At 40.9% G+C, this 25,140-nt stretch overlaps 1 protein-coding gene across 4 annotated transcripts in view; it reads left to right on the top strand.

The window, feature by feature from the left end:
- Positions 1 to 1,667: 1,667 nt before the first annotated feature.
- sema3c (sema domain, immunoglobulin domain (Ig), short basic domain, secreted, (semaphorin) 3C) overlaps positions 1,668 to 25,140 on the top strand; it is a 42,538-nt gene continuing 19,065 nt past the window's right edge. Inside the window, exons 1-4 of one of the 4 annotated variants that reach the window (XM_026363611.1) lie at positions 1,668 to 1,761; positions 2,262 to 2,365; positions 10,881 to 11,044; positions 14,333 to 14,506. In XM_026363611.1, the coding sequence (XP_026219396.1) occupies positions 14,371 to 14,506 (136 nt within the window). In that variant the 5' untranslated portion in view covers positions 1,668 to 1,761; positions 2,262 to 2,365; positions 10,881 to 11,044; positions 14,333 to 14,370. Of the gene's footprint in view, positions 1,762 to 2,261; positions 2,366 to 10,842; positions 11,045 to 14,329; positions 14,507 to 25,140 lie in introns of those variants that run through there. The other 3 variants (XM_026363609.1, XM_026363608.1, XM_026363610.1) reach the window with 3 other exon arrangements.

Below are 25,140 nucleotides of genomic sequence, written 5' to 3'. Positions count from 1 at the left end.
TAATTAAAAGAAAAAATAGAGAAGCTGATGAATGTTGGGGTGCATCTGGGTGTGTTTGTGAGGAATTTTTGAATATCCTCCAAATTCCAAACGACACCTTAATTCTGCTGCTTGTTCAAATGCTGTAATCATGGTGATTGTTTTCTGTAATCAGTCTCTCCCTCTTGCTGAAGCAGCAACACAAGCAGCAACCTCCTCATATGAAAATATGGCCATAGCTGTAGCTACAGCTTCCTTCTAAATATAATCTTGTCTCCAAAAGTGGACAATTTGATTTCCAGCGGTTCTAGTCAGCGGCTAAAAATGCTGCATTACCTTCATGCTGCAGTACCACTCTGACAGAAGAAACAAATCAATGAGAAAAATGCTAAAACCTCAATATGATATTCAAGCTCATATTCCTGGACGATAGTGTGTAACTTTTTAAAACCACTAGAAGGAAAACTGCGATTAATTTCATTTTCCTTATCTTGGTTAAGGTGGCTTTCTGAAACCACTGCCTCATTCTGGCATGTAAAGCAGTAACACTAATTAAAGGCAGCAGGGACTCAGATGAAACCATTCTACCACTAATCTTGGGTGCATTGATAAAATGTCTGAGCCACAATCGGTGCATCACTCAGCGTTCGAATGGTCGGGTCTCTGGGTGACTTCAAACTGAAGTGAAAGCGTAAATAAATAACAGTCACTGAAGCAATAAACCATGTCAATAAAGCATGTCAACCACCTGCAAGACTTCATTCAGTGCACGCATCCCAGTTTACTTAGCTTTCGCCAAATCAGTCACTTGGTAGAGCAGTCGTGAACCCCAAGGTCAGTGGTTCAACTCCAGGTTCCTCCTGGTAACAAATCAAAGATCCACAGTAGCACCGTCATCTGCTGCAGCTGTCCAAATAATGATGGCCCCAAGGGGATCAATAAAGTATGTCATCATGAAAATAAATATCCATAACAAACTGAAAACCCAGGTTCTTACAAATCACTTCATTATGTTTTTACTGTCATAGTGTTCACAGTCCAATACCAGGCAGAGCTGTGGAGTCACGTAGGTTTTCATGGTCCATGTGAAAAGCTGATTTTATAAAATCATTAATCTGAAATGCAGTGCAGACATTGATAGTATTGTAACGTATTGTTTTTGTTGATTCAAGTTTATATTATTATTTTTATATTTATTTTAGAGTGAAACCCTGTTGCAATGGTGGTCACACAGCTGAAGACATGTAGAGTATCTTGTCATGAAAAGCATGGTGTGGGTCCAAACTTTTGACTAGCATGATGTATATGGTGTATGTTATTGTCTATTTACACATTTTGAACCAAGGAACAAAGATACTGACACACAAAACATAGTTTATGCAAAAGTAATTTGCGATGTCAGTTTAGGTACGATGGACGTTTCAGCACTTTCAGCTAATGCATTGTCCTCTGTATATGTAAACTCACAGTTAAAAACATCATCCATCAAGCTGAGTAACAACAGGACCAAGTGTGGCTCTTTACAGCAAATTAAAGCTAATTGAATTCTCCTATACCTAACAGAGAATGCTTTCAGACATTGATTTATCTTGTGATTGGACATGCTCTTCAGTTGACCCCTGACCTCAGGAAGCATATAAAACAGCAGGAAGTTTACACAAGTCCCAATTTATAAGTGATGGGTGAACCAGGACCAATATACAATGTCTTCTCCTGCCATCTAGCCACTCTAATCTGAAAAATGGGCCTTTTGTTTCATGTGAATTTATACGTTGTGTGGAGGTAAGGCTGTACAATGTGTATATTTATTGAGAACAGTCATAATATCTTAAGGTAGTCATAAAAAAAGGATATGCAAGTATTAATCATGTTTGTTTTCAGAGTTACGTATTGTTAGTATCCATAACCAGGAATAGAATTTTACTTGTGAGAATAACTGATACAGTTCAAATGAAGGCACAGGTTTTTGGAAAGACAATATCTGGCAACACATTATGTTTATAATGGAGTCTCAATGTGTTTTCAGTGTAAAATCAGCTGCATGGTGTATTAAGAGGCTCAATTTCAATGTTTACCAAAAGGTTATGGTGAAAATGTAAGAGTGGTGTCTTTGTTAAGGAGTGAACTCACTACGTACACTAAGTGGGTCGGTGTGGTGTTCAATAAATAATAAAAAGAAGCTGCTGTGCACCAGGAGTTACAAGGCCAGGACATTGACACCATGACCTACAAGCTGAGGCATAATTTGAACCTCTTCTTGTGCTATGTACTTCCTTCCACAGGTGACTGGCTTTGATGGGTCTCTGAGGGCTGGTTGGTAAAGGAACTGGTGGGTGAAGGTGAATGGAACAAAGTATGCAGCTCCTCTGGGATCAGATCATTCGAGGTGGGTATCTGGCAAGTGAAGGTTCACGGTTCATGGCTGCTGAGACTGCAGTTCCTAAGGGAAGTGTTGGGTGTGTCAAAGGGTTTGCAGTCACCTTCCAGTCCCAACACATGGGAACTGACTTCATGAATCTGTGTCAGACATGCCAGGATCAAATAAGGGATACAATTTGACCTTTGGCCTTTAGTGAAATTTAGCCATTCGTCATGCGTCGCTGGATCTGGGGCTCTGGTTCCTGGCACATCTGTTCATAATGCAGGTAGCATGAGGGGGCTGTGGCTTCTGTGAATCCGAACATGTATATAAATGGATGCCAGTTGAACCTTGTGCTCCTAGAGAGACCCTGTCTCTCCACTTAATTAGGTTGTATACTCTTCGACTTTTAGCTACTCTGAGGCAGACAGCACTCACCTTTGAACTTTCCCAAAAAACTTAGATAAGATTTCTTAAGATAGTTTTGGAGTATTTTAGCCTGTTGATGCACAAAGTAAACATCCATCTTCACACATCAAACAATGGCATTTAGCTGTCCGCTGGTGTTTAAAATGATTTTGAAAAGGAGCCTTCAGGAAACTTCAGGTGTTTACATTTGCCAGGATGGATGACATTAGCTCCTTTTAGCTTAAACACTTTGTACACTTGCTTCTTTTTGTTTGGCTTTTTGTAAAGCCAGACTTCCACATGTTCTCCTAATGATGCTCAGGAACCAGGAGACAAGTTATTAAAAGCTTTTTTCTTTTCAGTTAGGCATGTGGTTTAAACTTCATGGATATTATCTCGACCAGCTATAACCACCTTGTTTTAACCTGTATCCTTATCTCTGCTTGATTTGCAACTCAAGGCTCCATTATTCACCACTAGCAAAGCACATTCAGATTTCTCAACCAAATTGCCTGGATTGAGTTGCAGTGTGGGTTTAGCCTGGTTTTGATAAAGAAGAAGAATGTCTGGCGTAAACCAGATGATAGGTTTGGTTTTGTTACTGTAATAGTGCATCTTTGTACTCGGGTTACACTGTTTTTTGTGGAGCGAGTTGCGGCAATAGAAAATTTGCATCTCCTCCATTTCTCAGCTCGGTCAGGGAGGTCAACCAGTGACTGACATCAGATCGGTGATAGACAGCTGACCCCTGACCTTCTGTGGAGGCTCAATTGGAAAGTCATGACTGTTCAGAATTGACACTGACACAATCTCCTTAAAGCTGGGAACGCCCACAGAATATACATTGCCATCAACTGCATTGAACACGGTGGTGACTATTGAGTGACCCTGTTGCTCTGAGTTGATTGAGAAGGAAAGCCCCGTGGAGAACCCCTCTCCACCTGATTGAAATTCCAGTGCAGTAGCTGCACGGAGATCTGAAGCCACAGCAGTGATCTACAGTGACAGTCAAATTACAAGAATTCAGATGAAATAGATAAAACAAATATCAGTGCTCTCTGAAGCAGACTTCTATATCCACCCTAGATTACCCGTCACTCATGTAAATTATGACAAATAGGACAGAGGTGGAATGTGCTTGTTGCCACATGCTTTTTAAAATAAGAGTATTTTTTCTAAATGGTATTTAGTATTTAATCAGTTTCAACCACTGAGGGTGTTCACTGTAATTAGAGAGTTTAACTGGAGGTCAAATCAATATGTAGAAGTAGAAGTAAAACTGATGCAAAAAAAATTAACTTTCACTATACGCTGACTTTATGACAACATTTGCCCATTTCAAACTTTGGAAGCACTAGTCTGCATGCTTGGTGTTTTCTTCTTGCAAGCTGCAAGACGCACGTCTGATAGTATTTTCCCTGCAAAAAAGAAAAAGATGGACACAGTGACAATTTGGGGAAATGAGGGATGAAATTCAATAAAATGCAGCAGAAGGCACAGTAACGAGATAGGAACTGGCATTGCAAGTTAATGAGCTGTGGCTGACGGGCCAAAATGGAACGGATTTGCTGCCGCGATGATGCTGATGATGATGTTGAATGAGAATGAAAAGCTGAATGGGGGGGAAGTAGTGTAATCGTGTACTGCTCAATCTTAAAGTCTGTCTTTGTCTTGCTGGTATGCTCATCATTTAAATAACTTATTTAGCACATAGCGTCTGCTGAGCGACTGCGTGCTTGCACTCTGAATAGCGGTCTTTGACTAGGAGGAGAATGGAGGGATATAAAGAATTTAAATGGGTTCATACATTTGGAGATGAGCCCATAATGCACTTACACTCTAAAACATTCTGCCACAAATACATGTCCGATCAATCTCTATTTTGTTAGTTTAAGGGTTTGAATTGCAGATTTTTTTCTTTATGTTAAGACAACCTTGGTTAAAAAAACATTGCCACAGCTGACGTCTTTGCACAGTAGCAGGACCTATCATCAACCTGTCAGTGCTAATTTTCCTGATTTTTCTCAGGAAATACTAAAAGGTTTCACTATATTTCATCATAACATGGAGAAAATTTGGTTTCTGTCTTCTCCAACATCAAGAAGCTTTTTTTTATTCCAAATGGATGACTTCACTTACAGTAAACTGTTGGGACTCCTCACATAGAGAGCTTCTTTTTCTTCTAGCCAGCTCACTCTGTTTCACAGTTGCCACTTCACTTATTATCTTATTCAACTTGTATTACTGAATTCTTCCAAGAGGACTGGCATTACGCTATCTGTTGCTTATTGCATCTTGCCGACTCCATGACATTCAAGCGTTGTAGTATCAGTGGAATGGTGGTTTTAATGTCGAGATGGACAGGCGCCAGCGTGAGAGACAAATAATGCTGCCCATTATCGGCAAGCTTGTGCTCATGCTGACCCATCTACCACAACATTACAACCATGTTAATGTTGCTTAAAATTCATAAAACTCTCTGGATTCAGTCCCCTCTGAGCTTTTATCTCAGGCTCTCATCTTCAGATCCAACTCCACAACAGCCTTATTGGCTTTAAAACCCTCTGCAACCTGAAATGGAGTTGACCATTTTTAGCCGTCCAAATACTCCATTTCTCTGGCTACTGCCTCTGTACTGGCACTGCTACACTTGCTTACCAGCAAGGCCCTTCCAGATCTATTATGCTTACAATGTCTCCACCCTCCAAAAGTCCATTATTCCAGGATCGGCTTCCAGAACTCTCCTCCCAGCAGCTGTCACTAGTCCGCATCCAACCACACGTCCCGTTCCAAAATCACAATCTCTGGGGCCAGTTGTCTCATCGTGTCGAATCCCAAAGTGATCAGCCTATCCAGAGCATGAGCCAAATATCCACTTTACCCAACATTGTTCTCTCAGCACTTACTGTGTTTCAATTAAATAAAATCCCTGCTAAATATTATGTTGTTCTGTTACACATTTGAACAATGTGCAGCTTTATGAAAAGCTATTTTGATGAAATACTCTGTGAAGCCATATGTTGAGTTTAGTCAAGGTCTTACTTTACTTTACTTTACATTGAACAATCTTCTCATTGTGTCCTAATCACCATACATTTCTCATATAAATGTGCACATTTAGTTAGAATTAGAACATCCTCTAATAATTTCAGTTCCTACAGACCTGCTATAGCCTCATACATATAGAATGTGTCATTGTCTTTTTACTGTATGTGGGAGGAATAAAAATTGGAAGCTACCTAGGGGGAAACCTAAATCTAAATTCAAGAGGCTGGATGTAATCTTTTGGAAGTAATCTTGCTGATCCCAGAGGATAGATAAGTATGATTTATAGCAATATAAATAATAAGTCTGTATCAGGAAATCAGACACATCCATCAAAAAACAATCATCACAGAGCATTGCTGTGTCCTGATGTAAAGCGTTTGATATCTAGAAAACCGCTTAGAGACAAGTAAACAACACGTTAATCCGACATATGGTTTGCAAAGCTGCCTCTAAAAACCACAGCTACTCTGACTGTGGTTTTTTTTGTGTGTAAGTTTGTTAAGTTTATTATAGAGACTGTTAAACTTGTGGATTCAGACATATTCATTACATCTATGAAGACCTGAACTCCACCGGACTGTGGAGGCATGCAGCATAGCAGCTAAACAAGAAGCAGGAAGTGGGATAAATCATAACTAGATTCCATTAGTTCCCCTGCAGAAGTTAATGCCTCAAGTGGAGAACTTTTAATTTGATTTATTGTTTCCCCACCCGCTGAGATGGAAGAGTGGAGGACAGGAATGGCGTGCAGTAAGGGGAGAGGAGACACATGAAATCACCCGTACACTTGATCAGGTAAAACAAGGACAGATGCACTCCACACAGGCCGTTTTCTAACTATGGCACTTGATTTCTTGGCTAAAAATAGCACTGTTCACTTCTGCTGAACACAGTGGCGTTGTGCCTCAGATTAAGAATGGTTTCAAAAACTCAAATACCTCACTCTTGTCCAGCATATTAAAAAAAAACACAAGACACATTCAAAGACAGAAGTAGGACAACAGCAGAAATGGAGAAACCTGCCTGTTCTGATGCCCTTTGTCCTGAGAACTGTTCACGATTCATTCTGCTCACACACACATTTGTTGTAGACTGACATTACTGTATCTGGGCTCAGACCTGGCATCATGAGTGGGACCCAGAGGTTTTTCTGGCCCTCCCAGAAACAATCAGCATTATTAATGGTATTATATCATTTATTTATCTTGCTGGAGTTTCTTGCTAACACTTGACTCTCATTGTTTTTGCAGATGTTGTTATATTCTAAACTTTCTGGCTCCGATAACAGACGGTGTGTAATGAGGCTGGAAATCCAGTTTCACTTGCTGCCTTTGGTGTTTTATTTAGTTTCCTCTTGTGCTGTCTGTTATTTCCATTTCTTTATCCCCCTTTTCTGCTTCAGGTGACTCTTAGAACCATTGCTCCTTGTTTGAATCTCTGGTCTTTTACATGTCAGATTATGGCTAAATGTCTATTGGGAGTGTGTAATGCTGTTGAAAAGTCGCTGCAATAACTTGACCCTTGTATCTTGGCTTTATGTGTTTATTTTAGATAAATGCATTTGAGTTTTCAAATTGAACTTACATCATATTTTCATTGGATTTTCAATGTGCTCAACCGGACTGGCTCAATTAATAGGTGCTGAGTTGTACCAAACGGGACTGAGCCAGGGCTGGAAGCAGTGAGTTCCTTTCTAAATACTTTGACTCAATCTAGGAAATATGTATTTTGTAAAAGTCTAGGTATTTAAAGCTGCTGCTTGATTGTGCTGGGTTTTGCCATTTGTTCAAGAGTTTTTCCTTTGTTTAAGTAGTTGTGGGTTTGTGGCACATGTGTATATGTAGTAACACCAGAAAATGACAATAACAAAACTATGATTCATTGTTGCTGCTGGTGCTCCAAAGATGTCAGAAATCCCTTGACGGGGTTTACAGTCATACCAAACTAAGAAGCAACATGTGGCTCTGGGTGTGGTTCAGCTTTGGAAGGTTCCTGAAAACAAAAATTAATCAGGGGACAAATGAGTCACTTTAATGAGTTTGCTAATTGTCTCCAGTACAGCTTGTCCACTTTTTATCTTTCTTTATTCCCTTTTCTTTGTTGAAACGTTTGTTTCATCTGCAGCACGAGGCTGTGCTCTGATGATGTCCTTCTCGTATGAAAATGACCCCATCACAGAGAGCTGCACTCCATCTCCCTTATCAGCCACTCACTCCACATTACAGAGCAGAGACGACCTCAGAGGTGTATACTCCATCACTGCACAGCACTGTACTTGTACAGTAATGTATGGATTCCAGCTGATGAATTGAGACGTGCAGGGAAATTTCTCTCTAGTTGTTTTGACGTGGAGCGTGACTCCTCACCTCTTCTTGCAGAGGTGGCCAGACCTCTCGATTAGTCTCTGAGAGTTGAGAGTTGTTGAACGTGAAGGACGCTGCCTGTTTATGTTCAGCATTTATCAGATCTGCCTTTTGCAGCCTGGGAGCTAATTAGCAATCTCATTATTCACTTTTCTGCCTTTTTTGTTTTCCACACAGGCTTACACAAGTGTCAGCCACAAGTATGCACTGGCTGAGCAGATGGAATGAACATGTGTAAAATCAGAGCAGCTGTGCTGTATTACATTGGCTGGAATGTGTGGACTGCAAGTTTACTAAGTTCTGGATTAAATAGAGCATTTTTATCACAAGATAAGCTCTCAGATAGATTTCTGAGATGGTCAGACATTCAGATTCATCTGAGTCGACCTGTTAAACACTGAGGAACGGACTTTAGTGTGAGGTCTAAGCCCTTTAGTTTTACTATTTAAATAAAAAAATATATATTTTCATTATTAATCTGGATACAGAACATTGGGCACAAACATTCAACCTGTCTAGAAATTATATTTAAATTTTTTATCTAGATTAAAAAATTAAAGTTTTATAGGAAATAATAACAGTAAAATATTTCAGCATGGATGATGTGTTTTACTATTGAGCCTGTAACTAGACAGTATCTACTTCTAGTGCGGCGGGCATCAGAGGAGGGTCTCGCCTGACCTTGGCCTGCAGATTGAACGTCAGTGTGACAAATGTGTAACATCTGCAGTTCTAACAAGAGACCACCAAAGGTGTGTGTGTGTGTGTGTGTTTGAGTGAGAGATCAGCCAACAATAATACACACAACAAAGCTCACCACCTGAGACTTGACGAGTAAACACTGAAGTGAACGTTGCACGACCAGATCTGAAACATTCTCATTTTAGAATAAGTCTGACAAACACTTAACCACATCTCTCTGAGAATTTACAATCACATCCCCTGTGACTGTCTCCCATCAGACGTTACACCTGTCTGCTGTTTGTTACGGGGCTACACTATCTTTAGCTCACCACACTCATTAAGTTAATTTAATGCTGAAACTACACATGCACATGTGGATACACCTCATCTCTTTCTTTTCATTCCTCTTTTTTTTTTTGTCATGCACCATTTTTTATTCTTCTTCACCAATGACAAGGATGCAATTGGACCTGCATCGCTCTACTGGGCCATCCTGACACTTTAATTGAAGAGGTGTAAATCAGGCTCCATTGTCAAAGAGAGGGGTAATTATTTCCTCCTGTCAGAGCCAGCAGTGATCTCCCTCCTCCCTCCCCCCATTTGACTTTCTCTCACCCTCACACGCTTTCATCAGATACCTCGTTCACACACTCTTTCCTCTCTTTTCTTTCCTGAGATGGGATTTTGTGTAGCATTAAGTTTTAATTGTACCTCAAAGTGTGGCTGCTCACGAGTAACACATGCCCATTCCTGAAAGTGCAAACTGAGCATTATTCACCATGTGGAAATCACGTTAAATGAAAGGCATGTTGTCAGTGGGTCACACAAGGTATTGCACACTGTGCTGTAAACTTCATCTATCCAGCCAAACCAATTCTTTCTAGACTCCCGACTCCTCTGGTTTGGGCTTGTGTCGAAGCTACAAATCTATATTGCAGGACGTGTTGCTGTTGATGCAGGTTTGGCATGACACTCAGCGTAGCACAGCATTTTTAGTTTCCCCCAATGAGCCCATTTAAAGCAATTGCATTTTGTTGTCTTTTTCCAAAGGGCTGAACATGGCTGAATAGAGTGTGGTTCTCTCACCAAGAACATACTTTTCTGGCTGACCACACTGGTTAAAGAATACCCTATGTCATTACTTTACATCAGTGTCTATTCTGATGATGAAATCCATCACATCTGTGGCAACACAAATCTATGAGTACTCAACATTTGAATAAACTGATTGACTCCAAACTGAAATTTTAAAAATACGCACTGGATTAGCATGAAATTTAGTTTAAAAACATTCAGACATTCAGTATAACTTCCCATTGATGTCATGTCTATCACAAATAAATCTCCATGATAATACTTCCACAGAAAAGAGATTTCTAATTAAAATAATAATGCCACAAATTAAGTATTCAAAACACAAAGAGGGTGCTAAAGGTGGAATAAAAAATTACAAGAGAAGCAGCGACTTTACAGAAAAACAATAGCTTAATTACAGCTGCACATGTAGGCGGTGTCTCATACAGACACTAAAAATCACTGACAAGAGCAGAGGATACATGAATATTAGCTATTGTCTGTGTGAATCATTTTCAGTGTGACATTCAATATCTAAGCTATAATTTTGCTGCAAAGTTTAACGACCTTCATAAGGTTTTAAACGGAGCAAACAACATAATTGTCAATCAAGTGTTGATGCTTAATTAGTGGGTGAAGACAGATGGAAAGAGGCCTGGTTTCCTATCTTGTCTAGCACGACTCTTTGATCATTCATGCAAACTATTTTCGGTGCTCTATGTATCTGACCTTTCCGGCTCTGATGCTTCGAGCTGTATGTTAAAGTGATCTGTTTGCTGTCTTGTTAACGGGAGGAGGGAGTGGAGAAGGTGGTGGAAAGAAGGGGTGTGGAGGAGGAGAAGAGGGAGGAGGAGGAGGACTTTAACGTAGAGTATGTAATAGGACACCAGCCCTTTCTGTCTTTTCACTCCCCTCCCTCTCTCCTCTCATCTCTCCTGTGCTCTCTCTCTCTCCCCCTCTCTTAGTCAAGCCTGTCCTGTGAGCACTTATGGAATAGCAGCATTTTTCCTCTCTGGTGTCACTGGTGGAGACTGGAAATAAGGAGTTTTAAGGAGATAAATACGTCTCAAGTCTGATTTAGTACCTGGCTTCGTCAACTGGTACCAGCACTGTTGGACGCCCCTGAAAGGTGAGTCATGGACCAGGCACTGGTCTTTATCCTGTCTCTATAGAAAGTGCGTTTACCTGCTGTGCTGTGCTGAAGCAGGATGCAGAGGGGATAGCTTTAGGGGCTAACAGGTGCAGAGTCCCACCACTGAGAATCATCCAGGATAGTTGAAGTAAACTTAATCTGACTGCTGTAGAGTCAACAACATGTTTCACTTGCTGTTGCTTTCAAATATGTTTGATATTACCCAGGACTGCTGTCATACTTCCCCTCGCATGCTTTGGTTGTACTGTCTATTTTAAATACAGTTAGCTGAGCTGAACTTGGTGAATTTTACACTTTATTTGATTGCAGTAAAAATATTTCTTGTCTACTTTAGTTGCTTTTCACTATAATGTCTCTAGTTTATTACTGCTAAGAAAAAATTTCCATAATCACAGGGTTTGAATGATGCAGTCACAAGATTCACAAGCTATTTAATCAGTTGGTCTAAAGTAAAAAAACTTGAAATACACACTCATGGCATGTCTGCTTGTTCTGTGTGTGTGTGAGGAGAACGTGTGACTGTAATAGAGCTGCTGACAACTGAATGACGGGGTGTGGTATGAACACACACTATCCTGTTAGAGCTGGTGCAGAGAGCAACTTTTTACCATTTACATTTTTATTTCTCCTGTCAGGGATCAGACCGACATGCTAAATAATATAATCTATCAAACCTGAATCCAGATGGAAGGAGTTTCTCCATCAATTTCCTTTTTAGCTAAATTGTGTTCATGTGTTTTAAAGCATTTACAGGCACAGACGGTCACAGTCCTAGTCTGGAAAATGAAAAAGAAACTGTGTGCTACAACTATGCAGTTTCTTTTTTTTCAACTCTCATCAATTTGAGTTTTTGAGCAGTGCCTCTGAAATGTTGACATGGAAAATTCATTAGGCACAGAGCCATGGAACGCACAATAAACACAATTATCATTACACCCCAGTGGAAATATAACTCTCCACTAACTCAGGCTGACCTCTGTTGTGGAGAGACATTTTAATTGCCATTGCAGACATCTCTGGCAGTGGGTGCTGGAATATCTGAACTTTAAAGAGCTTGTTGCAAATAATTGGTTTTAGTTTTATTCATGGCAACAAATTACACATTCACCTGTAGACCTAATAATTCAGAGTGTGTTACAGAGCTCCATGAGTGCAACAGGAAGAGCAGTAGGGAGCTCAGTCATGTCTTTGGTGAAGTGATCATCAGAGGAGGTGTCTGTGGAACATTTTTGACCAGGGGATGTGTCATAAGATGCTCTGAAGTTAACTCACTCCCTTGACGATGGCTTTAGCAGCTGTGAGACCAACGTGTCCATGCCAGAGCTTTTCCCCTAAGAGGTCAGCTATCTCTCTGAAGAGAAGGCGTGGATGTTCAACACTTTAAAGCTTTACATTCTTTTCACACTGGTGTTTTAACCCCAAACTCACACCAGACAAAATACAGACCATTCCTGATGCTGTGGGATGATGAAAACTCCAGCTTGACCTGGCAAATCAAGCCAAAGCTACAGAACATTTATTGTAATGTGGAGGAACCAACTCTGTAAGAACTGGGGACAGGAGCTAGAGCAGGGTGCAGGCTGAGTTCCAGGGCAGGACTAAATCTCCAGGAGACGCTCAGGCTGAAGGAAGCTCTGGGGGGATGAAGTGTGCAAGGGTGTGTGTGGATGATGCAGCAGGAGAGAGGCTGCAGTCGAGCGGTCGGACCTGTCATGCTGTTTTATTTCTCTGTGCAGCCAGAGAGCTCTCATTCATCTGCACTTTTGTATATGTTATCCTTATGCAGCTGGACCAATAGAGTTTCACCTCTGGTGTCTATCAGTCACGCTTCACTCCACCACACACACCCTTCTCTCAACCTATTTGTACACTACACCCCAAAAATGAAAATTTCATGGCAATCACGCAGCTTTCTATCTCTCGGCCATCAATTTTTCATCGTATATTTATAGGCCAAGAGAGCAGGATTCCAGTCTCTTATAAAAACATTTTATATTTGCAATTGCATGGGTAATTTTTATATTTACAGTGGTGTTGTGTACTTCTGCACAACATAGGTAGAGTAACAGCTAGTTTAGATGCTTATAACAATCAAGACTTTCTCCAGTCGTGAAGTTTTGCATTGCAGGAGTTGGTGCCCCGCAGGCAGCATAGTACCTGTCTCCATCAATAATTGAGCTGCTCTTGTCCTGTTATGGAAAAGGAACAAGAAGAGGCTGAGAAACGTCTCTGTGGTAGCTCTTTTGTGCACATTTAACTCATCCATATTTAAGAGAGGTCCATCTGCAAAGACGCAGTAAGTGATGAGATTTAACTGACATGTTTTCTCATCGGTCTTCATTTACTGTGGTTTGCACTTGGCCTTATTTATATATGTCTGATATATGCACTGATTTGATCACAAAAATTGAGGTTACAGCCACAAAGCGTAGAGCCTTTATGTGATTAAAGCAGCTTTCAAATTATTCTAATGGCATATGTTGAAAAAAGCTCAGATTAATTAATTTAAGTTAAAAAGCATTTCGATATACAGTCACTGCTTCAATAGTATTTAAAAATGCTCTAGATATTTTTAGACTGACTGCTTTTTCAGGGAACTATCAGGAAACCTCTCAGTTTTACAGAGCTGAGTCTCCATCCACTGTTGTAGTTTAACGTTCCTCATCTCCTTCAAGCCAGTTGTTTTGAATGAAAACAGATTTGGATAAATCTGTGATACCGTGTCTGCCCAGCACCAAACATAGTAGAGAATTGTGCTGGTAAAAGTCAGATAATTCCATCACAAAATGATGAAGAGCAAAGCAGAAGTATGACTCTATATGAATGTGAATGTGTAAATAGGCCACACTCCAGCGTGCTAACATGCTTGTCCTATCAACTTTGCAGTGGAGTAACGTCAGCGTTGGCTTTAAAGCTTGTGCTGCTTCCTCAACGTGACTAAAAATTAATTCCTTTAATATCCTGTATTTCAACATATTCTAAATTAATTTCCACAGTTTAGAACATAGCCTTTGGCGTGTAACCCACATATGTGATGCTTTTGATGCAGAGTTCAGACAGGCCGAGCGTGGACTGTTCACCCTTCTAATCAAACACAAGGTCAATCATTTCTGCTTGAACAGTAACATTTAAAGTTATTGTGATTTCCTGTGTGCAGCAGAGCACAGTACTGTTTAAACTGTGTGTTGTAGCTTTAAGTTAGTTAGTGAGTCAACGTTGCCAATGACCATTCAAAATCCTTTCTCTCCAAACTCCCTCCAGCAGACAGTGGTGACTGGTCGTGGTTCCTGAGCCGTGTAGTCATGGGCAGGCTGGAGGGCTTGGCCAGGCCACCTCTGGCGTCGGCTATTGTGCTTTCTCTCCTAACTGTCTCCGTCCTCTCCACTGGGGTCTCCAGTCTCCCACAGCCTCTGCCAAGAGTCTTCCTCTCCTTCGAAGGTAAGAAACAACAAACATGCCCCCTCTGAAATGAATGTAAACAATCAACTTGGCCGTTGTCCACTTGTTGTGTGTCTCTGCACATATAGGATGTTGCACTGTTGCCATATGTGTGTTTTTTCACTAATGGCAAAGAAATGGTTGATAATCAAGACTAGATGGGGATACATCATTATGGAGCTCACCTGGACTTCCTAACTATCCTATTTGGATCAGATTCATCTGTGATTGTCTGAAACTTTTCCAGCACAATCAAAGACACCTCAGGCCTTAAAGCTTTTTTTTTCCTTGAACTATCCATCGTCCCGCCGTGTCCTGCTGTGAGTCAGCTAAAAGTCAGACCTCTGCAGGAGGTGGCACTGCTTGTAGAACTACCCTGAATCTGTTCCTAGTTAAACTTTAATCACTCCAGTCCGTACTGAAGGCCTGTGGGTATTGTTGCTGCCTCTGGTTTTGATTCTCTTGTTTTATTTAATTTCTTTGACATAGAATATTTTATGAATTTTTGATGCTCCCTTGAAATCAGAGTGTACTTGAGGGATAAGTAAGTTGAGCGTGTGTGTGTGTGTGTGTGTGTGTGTGTGTGTGTGTGTGTCTGCATGCTTGATTGAGTCAGTGTGGATGAGTTGGGACATTTTTGCAGTGGCAGGATAGTGTGCAGGGGGCTGAAGGAGACGTTTGATCACCTTTCACTACCTCTCGCTGTGGATTAGTAAGCACAGAGCAGCTGGGGCTGTCTGTCAGTATGATTTCTGTATTCAGTATGAAGAATTACCGTACTGGACAAGAGAAAAGCAGGTGTTGTTTGGTGTTTTTAATTCTTTTCTCACGCTGCGGCTGAAGTTGTTTTGGGACCACGTATTTTCCCTGTTTGGTCTCAAACTTTCATTTCCATTGCGTCACTATCTTTGCTTCTGACTTCACTTTATTCACTCTCTCCTCAGTGTTTCTAAAGAGCCATGTTAAAAGGTCAAAGGTGGCCATGCTGAACATGAGCCAGTCCTTGGAATCCTAGAGAACTAAATTCCCATTTCGAGTGTGGATTAGATTTGATTTGTGAACTTACTGGAAGTGTGTTTCACCTCAGGGAGGACCAAAAACTAAGTCTTTAACAGGCCTTGGATTTTATTCTTAGTGTTTATCTGCATGTTGAAAATCGAGGGTTCAGTTTTGATTTAGCACCTGCTCATAAAACATTAGAGAGTAGATGCACCTTTGTTTTTCAGTTAGAAATCTCTTTTGACTCGAGGAGTGTGAGGGTCATAACTCCCTGTCGGCTGAGCACCAGATGTGATAGAGTCCTAAGGTCCAAGGTGGAGCCTCTGGAAGTCTTCACTGAGACAAGAATTCAGGGAGTTTGGGCTCATTCCAAAGCAGCAAGAAAGATGAAGAGTCATAGAAAAAGGCTGGACGAAAAGCGTCCCAGAGGGGGCGGAAGAGCAGGTGGTTTGGCACCTGCTGGGTGGCCAAAAGGTTAGTCCTGAAATTGGCCTTCCTCTGCTCCAAGATGTGAAGATCTGCTCATTATTATGAGCTGGAACCAACTAAACTAAGAAAATAAACTAGTGAGTGACGCATGTGAATCGTACACAGATCGCAATGCTTGAATATCCTCCCCCTTTTCCTCCTCGTGATACTACTGAAATCCAATCCAGGGGTAAGGCAGGTTCATGGGACTCCCGGCGTAGCCTTGCATCCTGCAGAGAACTTGCTGTCTCTGACATTCCTCTCTCCCCTAACTATGCTTACTCTTGTATTCTAGAGGCTAATGCTGCCAGACCACAATTAAAACCACATAATAAACGGTAGAAAAATGCAGCTAACTCAAATAATAAACTCTGTCAAGTGGTACCTTTCTCTTCCATGCCATGGATAATAAACACAACCCCCTTCCTCACAGCAGAACTAGTGAGGGATTCCCAGTGTGATAAAAGTTAATCACTCCTCTACTTTGCTTTAAATAACTCTGGTCCCCACAGTATTTATGCTGCCCTGTTTCATATGTCATCGTTTGGTTTCCTGATGTTTCTATAATAATGTTGAAAAGCTAGACTAACATTAAATTAAAGTTAATTACTTGAAAATTAATTTATGAAATGCATTTACTGTAAAGCAGTTGTATGTTGCAAGATTACAGCCTGTCAATAAAATATTATTTCAGAAATGAAATAGAAACACAAAATAAACCTGGTGCATGTTTAGTTTCAAGTATCAGAAATGACTGAAAGCTGTTATAAAATGTTTAGTATTTAATTATACAAAGTTCTTACATTGCACCTTGGTTAGAGTTTTTTAGTTTCTTTGGTTAATGGAAAAAACTGATGTAACAAATCTTACAGCATGTCTAAAGTGATCTAGCCCTGCGTTTCAATTATCAATCTCACAGACACCTGACAGGACAGATTCAGATCACACAGAACACTCCTACTGTATTTAAATCAATCCAGCTGTCTACTCTCTCACATTTCATTTGCCCTGTACCTTCCTAGACACAGCCGAGAACATATTTTTAAAAATCCAGTCTATTTTTCCACATGTTATGCACGTAACCACTAATCGCAGCACTTTGAAAACCTATCATTCAGAACTGTGCCTGAAGACCTCCTATATACCGTAGACACACATGGAGCTCTGCAGACGTAGATCAAGCTTTGCCCTCAGTGTTGCTTCTATGTTACATGTTAAGAACTGTATTAGTTTAATCTTCTGAATTTTGGCATTAAACGTATAAGTTTGTTAGTTTGTGAGTTTTGTAGCTGGTGTTAATTTTAAGATGTTTGTCATACAGCTGCCAGCGGGTGAGTGTTTGTGTTTGTGGTAAGATGACCACATTACCTCTTCTAGGAACAACCACACTGCTTTGTGAGAGAGTGCTGTTCAAAACAGGCCACAGCACATTTAAGAAGCTGGTTCTTGGTTCTTTGCATCAGAACTTGACCTTTCTGTTGCCAAAATGCCATTTCAGCAATCATGGAGTCCGAAATTAAGCTTCATTAATCCATTCAGTTGGAAGTTGGGGTCTATGTTTATACTGAGGATCATTTAACCTCATCAGCCGTCTCACCCTGTTCTGGCAAACCTCCAGCTTTCAATATGGTTTAAACTGACAAAGGCACACAGTACATATGTCAAACTATGAAAGATATTTATTTGAAAGTAAGCAGGTCTGCACATGCTTTAAATGGAGAATAATGTACAATTTTGCACCCAAGTTTGGTGGTTGAGCTGTAAGAGGGAGTGATTAAGGAGATGTCTGTAGCTTAATGAGAGTAAATGAACCACACGGGTTTTTACAGCCTGAACAGAACCAGGTGTGGATGTCTGGAACCAGGCATCAGAGAGAGGATACACCAGGTCCATGCTTGATTTTATCAGACGTCATCACCACTTCCAATCAGCCCCATTAGTCACTGTTCATGCACAGTAGGTGGACATCAATCCGTTAAGGAGTGAAGATTGGTAGAAGTGTGTGTATGTCAGCGGGTTTGAGAAAGAGTGATTGTGTGTTTAGTTGTGGTCAGTGCTCGGATTCTTGACTTGATAGCATTTCAGTGGCAAACATTCTGCTGAATCATTGCTCAAACAATGTGGTTTTTCAGCTTACAATTGTGAAACAAGCTGTTTTGCTAAGCAGATAACTGAAACCTTTGAATCCAAAGGCAACCAGCAGATATTTATTAATCTGAAAAGCATCATACTAAGTATGATGGTCTTAGCTAATATTACATCAACCTCCTGCAAGGTAATGGCTCAAATTTAAATCTAACTAGTGGAATAAATAAGAATAATGATGATGGTTTGATGCACACACCAGCTTTGGGTGGGTAACAGTATGTGTTGTATTGTCCTGTTGTCAACAAAAGGTTAAAGTGTTTAAGATCATTGCTGTCAAGCATAGCCAGATGCAGACTAGGATGTTTTTCTGTGTCTTGTGTGGTTAATTCCTTTCCAATATAACACTGCTTCCTGCCTCTGTTCTATATGAGACCCATACATTAGAATCTCAACCTTGCAGTGGTTAACGTAATAAATCCTGTGAAGTAAAAATCAGTGATGCTCTGTGATTACGGGGAATTCTTGGGTAAAGCATAGGCCTATACACATAGCATACACACACAGGCTACAAATAGCTATAGGTTAGTGGTGCATGTTTTCTCTGAGGCTATATATTAGTGCATACATGGGATGAAAAGAGTTGTTTCTCAGTTTGGACATGGATTTTCCCCATACCCATGTCCTAAGATGTCCATCTAATTGAGCTGCAGCATGGCCATTTTATGCTTCAAGCCCCAGCTTGCACTCCTTTGGGGCAGCCAGTGTGAGATGTTTGACAGCTCCTCTGTCAGCCTGCCTTTCTCTGCTCGTCTCTGTGTATTTATCCATTCCTGCGTCTGACCTTCTGAGCCCTGTTGAATGTTTTCTTATTCCTACTCTGCAACATGTTGAAAGGTAATCAATGACCATCAATAAGAACAAAGACTATCTCTCTGAGGTTGGCCAAGGTCAACTAAAAAATCTCGGTTTGGAGGTTGGTATTATCACAAATCAATGATCTATTGTTATAAATCTATTCATGCAAATTAGTTTGAACTCCTTCTCTGTTGTTTAGTGTGTCTGGAAAGCTTTGGTGATGGTTCAATAGCCTCTCGTATTGAAATTTTTCCATCAGCTGAGCAGAGTTTAAGACTGCAGGGAAAAAAGCTGTTAGCTATGTCTGGGTTAAGACTTAAGATTCATTTTCCTTTATTGTAAATGTTTTATCGTTTGAATGGATTTTCTTTAACCACCTGCAATGTGTAAATAACCCTTTGTCTAGACTCCACTGCCAAGTACACAAGTTCTAGCAGGTGCATTTATCATTGTTGCTCTCACAGTAAATTGCTACCTCAATACCTCAAACAACTCCACGACACTGAAGATATTGTGTCACAGTGGAAATACACTGTGTGTCAATTCCACAGTGTCACAGTTTCAGCAATAAATATAACACAGGAGAGGATTTCCAAATGGCTGAGCTTTTTCTTGTGGCTTTCCTCACTGACTAGTAAACACATCAAGTTTGAAAATGCTCTGACCCATATCTCCTGCAAGTCCCTCCCTACTCTGAGAGTTTCTACGAGAGCCCCCATGACAGTAAACGTGGACAGATTTACTGTCCACTGGAGTTGAGCAGCAACTTCAACTTGCAGGTGAGAGGTCAAAGGCTAAAAGACAGGGAGGCTGACAGCACAGGTTGGTTTAGGGCAGAGGGGCGACTGCTGGTGACATGTGAACGAGAGGCCAGGTGCTAATTGGGGCGTTGGGAACGCAAACTTACTGGCTGTTTGGGCAACTAGATGGACAGTCATCTGTCATCTCAGGTTTCGACTCCTACAGGGAATATTAGCCAACACCTTAGCAGGTCAACCATGTAGTGAAACCAGCAGTTGACACTGGTCCTGGATAACATCACTCTGCACGAACGCGTACACATAGCTCAGGGAGGAAATGCACTGCAGGCTCACATGTCATATTTAGAAATGTCTGCTTCAGGAAGCAAATGTGAGAGAAGGAATACATAAGAGCTCAGGCATTCTGTGCAGCCATATGATTCCCATTACAGCACTGTGGATATAGATAATTGGTGACAGACAACAACTGGCAAATTAATGAGATACAGTAGATATAAAGTCTTCATGCTCTGAGCCAACACTGGCTTCTGTCCATGACAAGTAGTTGCAGTACAGTAAATTTGTACATGCTGTCTGCATTTTGAGTGCAGCTCGCTTGGGAATGTGGACTATGTCTGTTGGACAGACACTCGAACAGGACGTTCTGGGTGGTCTGCTAGCACTGAAACAACACCTTTACTTCCCTTCTGCCATATTTACTGTATATGCCACCAGTCATTATTGTGTACCATTGATCTGTAAAGAGAAGGATGGCAGTCCCATTTGGGCAACAGCCATATTTAATCTGTAGGAGGCCTGTCAGTTGCCAGGATAAAGGTTTTTTCATTGTGCAGTATATGTGACTAGGCAAAGACTTAGGTAAGTGCAGTCATCCAGAACTGAACCCAAGAGCTCTTAGCATTGTCCACACAAAGAGCAATGGTATTTGGCACAGAGTGTGAAGTCAGGCCTCCGCGATGAAACCCACTCCATCTTGTGAAGGAAGATGAATGGCAAGGGGGCGGTATAAGCCCCTGCTTCAATATTTATCAAGATGGGTAACTGGGGTCCTCCCATCGGCTGCCCCTGACAACCACAGAGAGGGGTCTTCTTAAACTGAATGGAAAGCAAGTCTCATTAGCATGGATTTAATTTATTCATGCCGGGCTTTCAGGTAGAAAACCATTTGATGAGGCCCTATTTGCATGGGAGACACTAAGGCTGGTTTGTAATTGGCATACTGTCCAACCATGAAGTGTTAATTAGGTGCTCTGACCTTTTGGCTTGTGTTCAGGCACTGGTGTTAATCAAAAAACCTAACACTCCAGGCAGCCAGTCAATTTGGTTAAAGCTGTTTATTTCTGTTTCACAAGGGCTAAACAAATGTTCTGACAAAATAAGCCCATGTTGTTGCTCCATGCTGATTTTATCACCTTTCCACAAGACAAAGACATCTCTGCAGATAGATTTCCATTCCTCACTTGGTAAACACTTAGGGGAATCTTGTTGAGTTGCCCATTTTTCTGTCTCCACATTTCCCCTTAAAAATAAACCATAATATAATGGTGTTTCCCTACATGTTCTGCCAAATGTTGGTATCTTCCGTCATGCTGAAAGAAATAACCCTATTGTAGTGACACTAGTTTGCTCAGTTGGCACCAGCTCCAAAAACCTCAGATGCCTCTCTCATAAAGATCCCACATAGTTTCCAGTCACTGTGAATCTCCACTTTTTATGATGCTGCATTACAACAAGCCACCCCTTGTATGGAAACCCAAACCAGAACAATGGAAGTTGTTTACTGCTGTAAAACTCTGTGACTTGATATTGGCAAAGTATTTTGGTGGCCAAGTCTGTCAGAAAGTCCTGTGGAGTTGGAAACCTGAGGGAAGCTTCCTCTTGGTTGCTGCTTTTCCTCTCCTAGCTATATAATCACAACAGAAAAAGCAGCTAAGTGAGCACTGCAATATCCTCTGTGCTTTAATTACTGCCACACAAGCCAGGACACAATGACAAGTCCTTTCCTGTTAACTACATTTCTTTCTATTTCTAGTTGGCTTTTCACGTCACATAAAAGAGAACTTTTTTTTTTACTCTGAGGTACTCAGTAGCTTGTCGCCTCTCTGGGTTATTACTGCAGCGTCTGCGCCCATGAGCAATCGATCCTTTTTACGGTTTACAGAGTGCTGAATTACCCGCCACAGTGATCACAGCTTGTAGTCGCTGCTTTTATTTTTATTTTTTTCAGTGTGGTGACAGCAAAAAGAAAATGCACAATATGCTGCATGAGCCAAATTTGTTGTATTTCATTTTGAAACTCACTATCAGTTGCACACTAACTGCTCTATGATGGATTTGTGAAGTTCCCTGACAACTGGTCAAAACTTGATAAATCGTGACATTTGAGACTGAAAACTGTGAAAGTGTAATATTTAACTTGACCTAAGCAGCAGTTCAAACAGGTTTCCATAAAAAGCGTGTGTCACAGGTTGGATGCATAATAAAATCTCGAGAGTTTTGGGACTTTTAACCATATTATTTTTATTTGACTCTAACAAGTGTAAAATAAATGAATCAGAGTCACCCTTTAAAAACTCACTTGACTAATTCTTCGAGCTGATTGTTTATCTGCTGACTTACAGCATTAGCACCCACCTTTTTAACATGTGACTTCTTCTGCTGGTATAATCTCTTGTGCAGCAAAGGAGGCAGCCTGCTGTTTAATTTTAAATGACCACTGCTCTTGCTCGGCCATACAAAAGGCTTTTGTGCTGCTTCCGCTTGACAACAACACAAATAATCTGCATCAAAGATGGAGAAATCTTCAGCTGTCCAGTCTCTACTTCGCCCTTTTCACTAACCCCAGCATCCATCGCATATATCAGGATGGATGGTATCGCTACTGGTCTTTATTCTGCCAATAGGGCACCTTGGGTCACAGCTCAAAGTCAAAGGCAGGACACAGGGGACTGCTGTGCTGTAAGACCCACCTGCCTACATACATAATAGAAAACCCACCAACTGTCAGTGCCCAGTCATGTCTCTTTTGTAAGTGTCTTACCATGTCTCCATCTGCAATAAGGGCAGCAGCAAGAAGGACAGAACAAAACAGAATAAAACATTTTATCACACACATTACCAACCCCTCTATCACATCTGTGGACCTCAACTGTTTATCTATAAAATTGAAGGTCCCTTATCTTTGCACATTATTATTCTGTTTATTCTATCAAAAAGAATAAGCAGAGCACATACTCTGTCTTCCATCAATTCCACAGGATCCTATTGTAATGATGTCCACACACACATTTGACTCTCTGTCTACTTGTGGAGTCTTGTGATCTCAACAACAAGCAATGCACATAAACTCGTGACTAACGAACCGCATGTGGTCCAGAGGATTTGTTCAATCAAAGGAAGAAGAAACATTTTTGATCCAACTTTTTTTTTCTGTTTTGATAAACTGTTATTTGTGACAACTAATTTTGAAACTGTGTGGTTGTGTTATCATAGAAAAATGTGATAATATGCCACAAGGGGACGAGTTTGGACTCAACACTATTAGCCGCCTGTGTCCACAAAGACCTCATGCGAAGGTTATGAGCTGGCACGGATTCTGTAAACACTTGGTCCCAGTGCATATATTGAATGACTCTCAAAACCTTGACAATTGTTCCACCCCCTTCTCCATGATAAAACAGGTGCACCATCTGTCAAAGTGAACTGTTGATGCCGGTTTACAAAACTGCAGCAGTGAAAGCATGATTCACATGTTTAATGGAGATTGAAAGCAGAGCGCTGAGGAGACACTGGATCCAATTGTGTGTGTGATCCAGAGGGTTTTGGTTTGTTTCTTAGTAAATATGCTGGATCTATGTGGCGCGCCCCTGCCGTGCCTCATCTCAGCACCAGGCATTAGTGGCCTTCCACCTGACATGAGTCTCCTATTTCCTCCACTGAGAAAACAATACATAGTTCACGATAATATCAAACAGTTATTCCGTCCCAACACCACACCCCTCTCAACAATTTCTGACTGTTGTGGACGGATGATGCCAGAAAAGGCAGGTTAACAGCAGGGGAATATTTTAAAAAGTCACTGTTTCAGATCACAATCAATAAACTCACGTGGATTAAAAAAACAGTCGGGCTAAATGAAGTAAACTTCCTGTGTGTTGAGAGGTTGAAGCCAATATCTATGCCTTATATAATATAAAGTACTAATTATACAGGCTTCTTTAACTTTGGAGATTTAATTCAATTACTTTGGAGTGAATTATCTACATTTCAAACAAGACAAACTACTGCCAACAGCTGTTATCTGTTAGCGATTTGCACTGAAAAATAAAGCCGCAGCCAAAATTCTCGTCAGCTTTAACAGCCTCTATTGTTATATTTGTAAAATATTGAACTTATATGATGTAATGTTTATTTTGTTGTTGTTTGTCTTGTGAGAGCTGATCACTGATATTCAAAAGAGAACTTTGAATAACATCCTCTATTTGCATTCACTAGACTGGCTGCAGCTGAGCTTGCTGCTGTGAGGGCACTTTGACTGCATGTTTTAGGGTTTGAAATGTTAAATAGACATTCACATGGAGTCTGAAGAACATGAAGAACTTTGCTTTTGTTGTAGCCTCACAGCCGGCTAATGTTAAACTTAAAAGCTGTGGTTTCTGACTTACAGTCAGCCTTTTCAGCATTAGGATATACTGTCTCTGCACAGAGCTCTCTATGATGCTATCTTCACGGCTCTGAAGTTCGGGGCTGATGCAATCTCATTTTTAGAAGTTTTTATTAAACACACGTCTCCTTGGCTGGGTGCTTTCACATTTAATTTGATTCCTTTGCAATTCAGGTAAAAGCAGAGTTGTGTTTGCGTGCATGTTCTTCATTAGCCTCAAGATGATGCTCTCACCTTGGATGATGCAGTGTTCAGAAATAGCCTGTTCTCACTTCAGCACATTAACCAAATAAGGCAATTTACCTAAACATGGTGAACATAGTTAGTGAGGAGTCGTGGGAAATCCGCCTGGGACTGAAGTGGTTAACTTGTCTTTGTTTAAAGTTAAACACTCCAGGCTTTACATGGCGAACGCACCACACAACAGCCTGTGATCAGAAGTGGGGGGGGTGCAACAGAAAAGCCACTTTCCTTCAAGATTAAAGGCCCCAGCCTGAAAAGTGAATGTCACAATAATGAAAATGTGACTTTAGCCCGAGGCACTGAAGTAAAGCACAGGCAACCTGTTAGTTGATTGGAGCAGGGGATACAAAGAGACCACGGAGAAGGTCAATGGAGGGGAGGAAACTGAGGGTGTCTATCTACATTACACATACTCCCCCCCCCCCCCCCCTCACCCAGCACAGATTGGAAAAGTGATAAATATGCATAAGTTCAGCTTCAACAGCGAAGGCCTTTGATGGTAAGGTTGAGAGTTCTCTATCTCTCGAGCAAATAGGCTGAAAATAACTGTCTGAGAA

Source organism: Anabas testudineus, chromosome 23, assembly GCF_900324465.2.
Source record: "Anabas testudineus chromosome 23, fAnaTes1.2, whole genome shotgun sequence".
Lineage (NCBI taxonomy): Eukaryota > Metazoa > Chordata > Actinopteri > Anabantiformes > Anabantidae > Anabas > Anabas testudineus.
This window is presented reverse-complemented; position numbering and strand designations above follow the sequence as displayed.